At 40.3% G+C, this 10,964-nt stretch overlaps 1 protein-coding gene across 1 annotated transcript; it reads right to left on the bottom strand.

Moving 5' to 3' along the window:
- Nucleotides 1–3,769: 3,769 nt before the first annotated feature.
- Nucleotides 3,770–9,923, bottom strand: LOC127639463 (uncharacterized). Its single transcript, XM_052121516.1, has 2 exons — nt 9,272–9,923; nt 3,770–5,339 (listed from the first exon to the last, which is right to left on the bottom strand). Exons 1-2 carry the CDS (start codon nt 9,921–9,923, stop codon nt 5,134–5,136), a joined length of 858 nt encoding a protein of 285 aa, XP_051977476.1. The 3' UTR covers nt 3,770–5,133.
- Between the last annotated feature and the right edge of the window lie 1,041 nt (nt 9,924–10,964).

Here is a 10,964-nt window from a genome sequence, read left to right as displayed (position 1 = left end):
AGGCCACGCCAGAACCTTGATATGCTTCTTACAGAGCCACTCCTTGGTTATCCTGGCTGTGTGCTTCGGGTAATTGTCATGTTGGAAGACCCAGCCTCGACCCATCTTCAATGCTCTAACTGAGGGAAGGAGGTTGTTCCCCAAAATCTGGCAATACATGGCCCCGGTCATGGTACTCATCATTCTTCTTCCTCCAAACACGGTTAGTGGAATTATGACCAAAAAGTTATGTTTTGGTCTCATCTGACCACATGACTTTCTCTCATGACTCCTCTGGATCATCCAAATGGTCATTGGCAAACTTAAGACGGGCCTTGACATGTGCTGGTTTAAGCAGGGGAAACTTCCCTCCCATGCATGATTTCAAACCATGACGTCTTAGTGTATTACCAACAGTAACCTTGGAAACGGTGGTCCCAGCTCTTTTCAGGTCATTGACCAGCTCCTTCCGTGTAGTTCCGGGCTGATTTCTCACCTTTCTTAGGATCATTGAGACCCCACGAGGTGAGATCTTGCATGGAGCCCCAGTCCGAGGGAGATTGACACTCATGTTTAGCTTCTTCCATTTTCTAATGATTGCTCCAACAGTGGACCTTTTTTCACCAAGCTGCTTGGCAATTTCCCCGTAGCCCTTTCCAGCCTTGTGGAGGTGTACAATTTTGTCTCTAGTGTCTTTGGACAGCTCTTTGGTCTTGGCCATGTTAGTAGTTGGATTCTTACTGATTGTATGGGGTGGACAGGTGTCTTTATGCAGCTAACGACCTCAAACAGGTGCATCTAATTTGGGATAATATATGGAGTGGAGGTGGACATTTTAAAGGCAGACTAACAGGTCTTTGAGGGTCAGAATTCTAGCTGATAGACAGGTGTTCAAATACTTATTTGCAGCTGTATCATACAAATAAATAGTTAAAAAATCATATATTGTGATTTCTGGATTTTTTTTTAGATTATGTCTCTCACAGTGGACATGCACCTACGATGACAATTTCAGACCCCTCCATGATTTCCAAGTGGGAGAACTTGCAAAATAGCAGGGTGTTCAAATACTTATTTTCCTCACTGTAAGTATTAGGCTATTGTGATTATACAGTGAGCAAGCTATATAAATAAGTATTTAATATAATAAAAGTGTAGAGCAACAACCGAGGGTGTAAGGTAAAGGCTGAATATTGTAGATTTATTACAATATGTTGCATGTTTGAATTAAAATACCTGTGGATATGCAACTTCCCACTCATGAAAGTTTTATTCAAAGGAGCAAACTCTCTACAAAGGCCTGACTGGAGATTTGCCTGATCTATCCGTCCTTCAGGTGAGTAGGGATATAACAATAGCAAATTTCACTGTACAGTATGATATATCAACCAAAATCTGTATACCAATATTTCATTATTTTCTTTTTCCTCCCCTTTACAAACAAATATTCTGCTTCAAAGAAAAAAATGAAATTGATGTTATCATAAGGGTTCTTCATTATGAACTTGTATGCCATGCATAACATACTGTGGATAGAAATTACAGGGAAAGTTACTGGTATGATAATTGTGGTTATATTATATTACTATTATATTTAGTGTATTGCTAATCAATATATTGTTACTTCCCAGGTGACAGCTGCTCGCTTCAAGAGCAGGTGAAGCAAGTTGGGACAATGTTGAAGACATTTGCTCGCGACTGGGCAATCGGGTACAACTTGCAAACAACACCTGTGGTTGTTGGTTTAATTCCCACTGGGGCCACCTGTACATGTAGTAGACCTAGATATAAATGTCATAGTTTAGTAGTTGAAGGACCAGGACTGACTACTTTATTCTTTTATTCTGGGAACCCCTGTAGGTGCAGATCAAACCCTAATGCTGCGACGTCTTGGAGTTTGGCGATGTTGTGCGTAGCATGGACGACAAAATGCTATGCTGCAACGTTTCAGTGCCAATGTGTCTGTTGGAGAGTTATCCCTGCCAGGGGATCTGTTACTCCCCCCTAGACACCCAGGAAAATTTGGTGTTGCTTGACAACAGTTTGAGGCAGGATAAAGAGCTCCAGCAACGATTTGTAAGTGTGCCGATTTCGTTTATAACGCCATAGGGTAATCTAAAAAGTAAAATTAAGATCGTACACTGCATATTCTACAGTCTGAATCCACAGCCTGTCACATTTTAAATTTATGAGAAGCTTCAGAGAAATGTAATTTGTAACGTGTTTTTTTTTTGTATTTTCAGCTTCGGTTTTTGGCAATCAAATGTGGGAGGGACCTAAAGACAACCGTGTGTGAATGCTTCAGAGTATCTTCTCTAATCACCTTTCCATCAATACAACCTGGACTGGTGTAGGGGATAAAGCATGTTTTAGAGACATGTTCCTGAAGACCATTGTTCAAAGTAAGTTGGATATTTTTTTTATATTTAAGTAGATGTGTATGACCTTATGCCATTCAAATGGAATGACAGATCTTTATTTTCTACAGGAGCCATCTGGAAGAACCCGGCAACCCAGGATGCCACTGATGAGGCGATCCAGGTTAACGTTACGCATTACCTGAAAGGAGCATCTGAACATGAAGGTGGAAAAAGGCGCCGCACAGCTGAGAGGGACCCACAGCCGACTCCTTAAACCTAGGCTGACTACTGACACCCCAGCATCACTGACAACTGGAACCCTTTCTTTATCCTGCAGTCAGTAACATCAAGACCCTTAAAAAAGCCTGCTAAAAGTGTCAGACTACATTCACCCAATCCACACTGTTCACTGTGGAAATTGCTCTTTTTTTTTTTTTTTCTCTCGTGACCCTGCTTTGAGGGCAGCTCCTTGGATGAATATGGGATGGTTTGTCCTTTTATACAGGCGCACGAGGAATCACTGAAGATATGGCAATTTGCACTGCCTCATTCTGGAGGTCAGGGAAAACCGGTGATTCTTAGCCCACTACGCCACGCAGTCCCCAACCTCTCCAGACATTCTGATTGGCTGTGTTCTCTACAGCCAGATTTTCTGCTGTTAATTATATTTATTCCCACTTGTTGTCATGTGTAAGTTGAATGTCAAAATGTATATTATACCTGTTATCCTGCACATTCCTTGATACCAAAGATCTCAATTATTTCATATACAATTTGCTGCTTATTTCATTGTTACAGTGCTTAACTATTCTATTTTTAAATATAGCTTGTAAATCCTAGATTATCCATCTAATACTTGATATTTGCACATTATCTGGTATCAAATATTCTACTTACCGTGACTTTAGTATTGGCTTATTTCATTCCGTCAGTGCTTAACGATTCTATTATAGTTTGTAAATCCTATTTCATACCTCTGATACTTGATATTGCACATTAACTAGTACCAAAAATTCTACTTTCATTCCGTCACAGTGCTTAACTGTTATTCTATTGTTAAATATAGCTTGTAAATCCTTGTGCCACAGGTCAGCATTGTAGTTATAATGGTATATTCTACTCCAGAGCTTTACTCTAAATTATTACCACTTAACCTATTGTTAGAAATGACTTGTAAATACACTTTTAAAAAGCGGCTGCCGCCGGCGGTGCGCCATCAAACGTGTTTGCGATATCGCCATTCTGCCGCTTCTACTGCCGCCGGCGCACTGCCGACTTATTGCTATCTGGGAATAACCAATCAGAAAAAAATGAAAAATCTTTGTTTTTATAATTGATCATCGCTGTCACGCTCGAGTAGCCTACTCGAGTACAACCCTTACAAAAATAACTGTTAGAAATGAAAATCTTCTAAACCATAGCAGTGCCTTTTTCTCCGTCTTTTATTGAGTCATGAAGGAATCAGTACAAAGCATCCAATATTGGGGAGCGAAATCAAATTAGCTCAACTCAGCTCATATAGCGTACAAATATATATTGCAATATTGGAGGGGAGTTTACAGGACTATCCAATAAGAACATGCATTACATCATACAGATAGGCCTATCACAGATAACGAGTCCATATGGTGAAGACTCCCCTTGAATCCTAAGGATCCTTCAGACCTCTGTCATACACATTCATACAATATACACAAACATACAGAAAGAAAGAAATGAGGCAAGGAGGGGGCTCTGTACAAGTTAATATGAAACAGATGTTAGATAATGTATTGGGAATGGACTGTCCCAACACAGCATTTTCTATCTTGGACAGAGCTGAGATATACCTATTTCTGACAGTGGCCTCTTTGATAATGACAGTTATAATATAACATAATTATCACATTACATGATTCTCAGTATGTCCATTATTACAGAATAATACATGAAACATATTTCAATCAAACATTTCTTTCAAAGTCATTAGTACTTGATAGTTCTGTTTGCTAACTTGTAATCCAATCTCCAAACCCATAATCTATCATTCATTTGTCTTCTCTGTAATTCATCAACAATTTTTGTCATATTATTTATACCATCTATGATATGACCATCTTAATCATTTTCTGGTATATATGTACAAATATAACAGTCACACTTTTGCATTAGTAATTGTAACAAACATAGGCCAAATAATAACATAAGTATGCATACAGCAATCGATATAATGGAAAACATCCAGGGTGCGAAACCACCCAAACACATTGGAAAATGTCCCCATATTCCCTGACGTTATCAGCTAATTCTTTATTCAACTTATCCATTTCCTTTCATACCTTCATGAATTTACCATCATCATCAATGTGACCCAGGATGTATGTATAACATTTGTCACCAAATATTTTACATATTCCTACTCCATCTTTAGCCAAGAATTAATCCAAACATTTAATACCTCTTGGCTGTCCAACACTGTCTAAATATACTTCAGGGTCACTTGGGGCATCACACTCTATGTAACTTTGTTTCTGGGTGTTTACCCGTACCTTCATAACAAAAACATCTTCATTTAATATTACCATAAAACATAAACCATTATACATTATTTCTAGGAATTGGAATTACACTTGTGACTCCTTGCTTTTGTTTTGATACTGAACGGGCATAGGCAAGCACAAACACCTGCCCTATGCAGTGTCAGTAGGAATGTTTTCATGTTGACTGTTCCAGGTTCCTCCTCAGGTCCTCCTAATTCAAAGATTCCGGTTGGGCACTGGCGCTGCGTGTTCAGCTCCTCCAGTGCTTTCACCGTTCACCTTGAATCAGTAAGGCCCTCCTCTGGAGCAAGCTTCACGCGGCTTGCGTGGATCCACTGTGGTTGAAGATCAGTCAGAACACCTGTCCTTGTCACAGCGATCACCGTGGCCGGCCCAAGATAATTCGGTTCTCCAAGTTTCGTAGGTTTCAGACACCTAATCAACACCGATTGTCCTGGAACGAAAGGATGAGTTGGCCCTTCTGATGGAAGAGGGAGAGAGAGAGAAACATCACCATTTATGCCATTTAACGTTCTAACTAGGGAATCCACATAATCTGCGATGATCACCTCCGTGTCACCTGTGGAAAGATTGCCAGCGCGACCTCTGACCCAAGGGGTCGGGAAAGGTCTACCCATGAGAATTTCAAAGGGAGACATTTTTGTAGTGGCTGACGGAGACATTCTCATTTCCGTCAGTACGGCAGGCAATAAATCAACCCAATTTCTGCCCGTATCTAAGCACGCTTTATTAAGACGTTCTTTTATCGTTTTGTTCAAACGTTCCACGTTTGACGAAGACTGAGGATGATACGGGATATGAAAATGCCAATTAATACTAAGTTCTTTAGCTAACAATTGTGTTACTTTAGAAGCAAATGGAGTTCCATTGTCGCTTGCTATAACAGTCGGAATGCCGAATCGCGGTATAATTTCTTTGGCAAGAACCTTCACTACTGTCTTTGCATCTTCTTTTCCACACGGAAAAGCCTCAGGCCACTTAGTAAATCGATCAATAATCACGAGCAAATACTTGTGATTTCCACATGGAGGCATGTGTGTAAAATCGATCTGTAAATATTGGAAAGGAAGTTCAGGATGCGGTAAATCATCATGGCTGATTGCCTTGTGCCTGTTTGTTTGCGCACACACCAGGCAAGCATCCAATATCAACAAAGTATTTCTTCGAACGTTCGCAATGCAGTATGATTGATTCAAATTTTGTATCACTTTCTCTTTTGACACGTGTGATACACCATGATAATGTCTACACAGCATTACAACAGTAGATGCTGGTAGCGCGATTCTACCTTGTTTATCTCTTAAAATACCAACTTGATCTGGTTTTACTTCATTGGCGGCCCAATGAGTCAAATCATGTTGAGTAGGATTCGCTTGTAAGATTTTAACATCCAAATCATTAATCAAAGATGAATTCATCATCGGCACTTCATTGTTTTGTTCATTTACATGCGGACTACGCATTGCTTCTTTTGCTGCCCATTTCGCTACTTCATCCGCAAATCTGTTACCTTTGGCCTCGTCAGATTCACCTGTTTTGTGACCAGCTACTTTAATTACAGCAAGCTTCAATGGTTGCTGTGCTGCACTGATCAGCTCGGCCACAATGTTATGATGCGAAATAGGTTTTCCTTCGGAGGTTTTGAAATTTCTTTCCTCCCACAATTTAGCAAAATCATGGACTACGCCATACGCATATTTGGCGTCAGTATATATGTTGATACACTGACCTTTTGCCAATTGACAAGCTCTTGTCAAAGCAATCAGTTCTGCGACTTGTGCTGATTTATGTGGCAGTGAATACGCTTCAATTACTTTATTAGGCAATTCAACAATAGCATAACCACACAAATATGTACTGTCGTTTGGCTTAAAGCAGGATCCATCAATATACCAATGGATGCCCTCCTCCAGGACAGACGTGGAAACGTCTGGCCTGCAAGCAGTCGAAATTTGGATCCTGTTCAGGCAGTCGTGGTTGTCGCTCTCAAATTCACCTTGTGTCAGCAACCTATGCAAATGTACAGTAGGGCCATGAATAACAGAAGTTACTTTCAACGTTACATTAGCAGTAGCTAACAATATAGCCTCATAGCCAGAACGGCGTTGGGCAGTCATGTGTTGAGTCGAAATATTATGCATAATGGCCCCTACCTGATGAGAAACATGTACAATAAGAGGATGTGACAAAACCACCTTTTCAGCATCCTGTATCATGATTGCTGTGGCAGCCACTGCACGCAAACAAGCCGGAAGTCCCTGAGCGACCGAATCAAGGGTCTTAGATAAATAAGCTATTGGACGAAAAATGCCCCCATGCTCTTGGGCCAGGATTGCTGCGGCTGTGCCACCACTTTCGTACACATATAGATGAAAGTCTTGTGTGTAACAGGGTAGGCCAAGGGCAGGCGGCCTTAAGAGTGATGATTGCAAATGTTTGAATGCTTGATTCATCTCACTTGTCCATGTAATATCGTCTTTGTCACCCAGCGTAACTTCTCGCAGGATTTTGTCATACATGGAGCAATTAGGCACCCACAGGCGGCAGTAATTGACCAGTCCCAGGAAGCTTTGCATTTGCTTCCGTGTGGATGGATGCTTAAATGTAGCGATGGCTTTGATCCTGTCCGCAGACAGACGAACTTGGCCTTGTGACAGTTCATGTCCAAGGTAAGTGACTTTTCTCTGCACCCACTGAAGTTTGTCAGCCAGGACTTTGCAAACAATTTCTTTTTTGTGGCAGCAGCACACATGTGACCAGCAGGCAGGTGTCTGGAGGAAGTTTGACATCTTTCAGTGTGTCGTGCACTACAGCGGAGAAAACAGCCGGAGAATCTCTGAACCCTTGAGGGAGACGTGTCCAACTATATTGACAATTCTGAAAACAAAATGCAAACAGTGGCTGAGTATCAGGATGAACAGGAATACTGAAAAATGCGGAGCTTAAATCAATAACATAATAAAATGTATGTTCTGAAGGAATATAATTAATTATCGCCTGAACTTCTGGTACAATAGGAGCAAGTGGTTTGATCAAATCATTAATTTTTCTTAGGTCTTGCGTTAAACGCCAAGTACCATTAGCTTTCTTAATTGGATTAATTGGTGTATTATAAGGTGAATGAGTTCGAACCAGAATGCCTTGTTCCAAAAATCGAACAAGGAGAGGTTTAATTTCCCTCCTCTTTTTCCTTTGAAAACGGGTGTTTATGAAACACAGGCCTAGTATTTATCAAAATCGCCCTATAGGGCTGGATATCTATTAACCCTCCGTCATCCTTGTGTTCCGCCCACAATTGAGGGTTGACTCCCGAAATGTCTGGTGTCAGCACAGTTGCAGACGAATCGTCCACAAGAGCACTTCCGGTGTCGGTTGTAATGGAAAAAACTGAAGGAAACAAAAGTGTCAAAGAGTTAGCATCAAAATTCAATTTCATACCAATTTTGTGCATCAAGTCTGCACCTAACAGGCAGAATGGTGAATTCGGTGTAATTGCAAAGGAATGCATTTTAAACAATGTCGGTACATCCTTAGAAGTAATTGGTAGGTTGGGCGTCAATTCGCATTTCACAGGAACATTATTAATCCCTACAGAATGAATTTTCTTTCCCGTGACGGAGCCTGAGTACACATCGGAAGATAACGAGGACACCGAAGCGCCGCTATCAATTAAAACATGTAGGTTTATGGTCAACATTTAGTTCAAGGAATGGCAAAACATTTGATTTATTTGGATATTGCATCGAAAGTTTTGAAAATTCAGATTCTTTGCTCTCGCACCGTCAGGCGCGATTCCATTCAGTTGGATATCTCCTTGAATTTTTTTACACTCTGTCTGTAGCTAGGAGAAAACGAAGGTGGGGGTTTTCTGTCATAGACATTTGAGCGTGTACACATCTGGTTTGTATTAAACTGTTGCTTAGTTCTTTGTCTGCAAAATTTTGCAACATGTCCAGAACGACCACAACAGTAACATTTAACAGACTTTTTTTGTGTAAACAAAGGGACGTTTTGGAGCCGCAGCATCAAACTGTAACATGATCGGAGTTTTCCCTCTGAAGGAAGCAAAAGCTCCAGCAGAGGAAAGCTCACGTAAACGCTTGCCAAGGTCATCAATTGACATCGTTAAAAAATTATTCGTGGTGATACGAATCAATTGTGCAGTCTCCTCATGCATGTTATTCAAAAACGTGTTCACAAACAACTGAGAATTATCATCATCAACCGGAATCGCCGATTCTTCAGTCCATGCATGTTTAAATCTATTGAAAAAAGCAACTGGATTTTCGCCAGCTCTTTGTTTTGCATTAGCCGCATGTGAGATGTCTTGTTTAGCAGATGACAATTTCAGCAGAAATGCCGTTAATTGTTTGAAGAAAAGTTTGAGCTTACCCGAATTGGCCCAAACCCAATCGACATCGTGGTCATCATGGTCCTCCACAATTCTAACGTTACGGAAAGTTCTAGACAAATCAACAGGCTCTGCTGCATGTCTTGTCAAAATGTTACGAGGCGATGGCGTATCGTATGTCGGGCTTAACAAATCAATTTCTTCAATCAATTCTTCCTCCGTAATTTCAGGAGGGAGTGTTTTAGTTAGTATGAAACGATAATCACGCCCTGTCAATTGACTGTAGGCTGTCAATCGCTTCAAAACCGAAACATACTGATGAGGTGTTTTAGACGGATCAGGAAGCTCTTTAGCAATCGCAATAACATCCGCAAGAGGCAACGGATGAACCTTAAATCCTTCAGAAGTTTCAACGAACGGAAATGCAGACGCAGTTTTCAAATCAGGATATAGTTTGTTTTTTACGGGCACACACGCTAACGGTGACGGAAGACGTTCATAACTCGGAGGAGGTGCGGTGTGAGAGAAAGTTTTGTCTTTCTCTTCAGGCTGAGAGACTGACTGAGTGACGCTGCCCACTCTGTCAGACTCTGCTCTGAGATCAGCCCGCGGATTAGAAAATTTGCGATCGTTATTATTTTTTCCAGCCGCTTTATCTATCTCAGGTCCGTGATCCCAGTACTTTTTCATCATTTCCCAAGTTTTATAGGATTGTTTCATATAATCAAAGTCCCATTCTGGATCACCCCAGTTTCCGTAGATCATGTCTTTCGCTGCAGACATGTCTGTATCTCTAAAGGATCCTTCGCGCGGAAATGGATCTAATTGTGTTTTACCCTCTGACCAGCCGGCTAAATTAGATAGATAAGGTTCTGTAAAAAAGGCTTGATTATTTCTATCCATAAAATCTTTTGGAGATTCATTAAATAAAGGTGGATTTATTTTATTTCCCATTTTTTTGAGACCACAAAAATATACCTATAAACAAAATTCAAATAATCAAATAGAAAACAAAGAAGAAAAAATGCTGCAGTGTCATTTGTTAGTAAAGCATTTTAGTCAAAGGAAGCAAAGAACGAAGAGGAATAGAAAAGGAGAGAAAGGAAAAAAAAAATAATAAACTGTGCACTGATTCACTTCACAAAGCCCCAAAAAACGACGGAGATTTTTTATGCGCACACAACGAAGGAAATTAATCACGTTTCCTTACGTTCTTCCCGAAGTTTATCAAAAACTTACGAGGAAATCTCATAACAAAAAAAAGAGGGGATCTAAGTCTCTTTCTTTGTTCTTCCCGTATTTCATTCGAAACACGAGGAAAACTTCGTCCCGCATTTATCAAAAATACGAGGAAACCATACTAACGATAAATAAACTTGATTATGTCCTTTATCGCTCTTCCCGCATTATTTAAACACGAGGAATACCACAATACGGCACTATCATCACTTTAAAATTATGTCTCAACAAACAATAAGAATCAACTCCTCATTAAAAGGGGAATTAATTTAGATTCTTACCATTTGGAGAATCCCGGACGAGCCCCCAATTGTTAGAAATGAAAATCTTCTAAACGATAGCAGTGCCTTTTTCTCCGTCTTTTATTGAGTCATGAAGGAATCAGTACAAAGCATCCAATATTGGGGAGCGAAATCAAAGTAGCTCAACTCAGCTCATCTAGCGTACAAATATATATATTGCAATATTGGAGGGGAGTTTACAGGACTATCCAAT

The sequence above is a fragment of the Xyrauchen texanus genome, chromosome 48, assembly GCF_025860055.1.
Source record: "Xyrauchen texanus isolate HMW12.3.18 chromosome 48, RBS_HiC_50CHRs, whole genome shotgun sequence".
Lineage (NCBI taxonomy): Eukaryota > Metazoa > Chordata > Actinopteri > Cypriniformes > Catostomidae > Xyrauchen > Xyrauchen texanus.
This window is presented reverse-complemented; position numbering and strand designations above follow the sequence as displayed.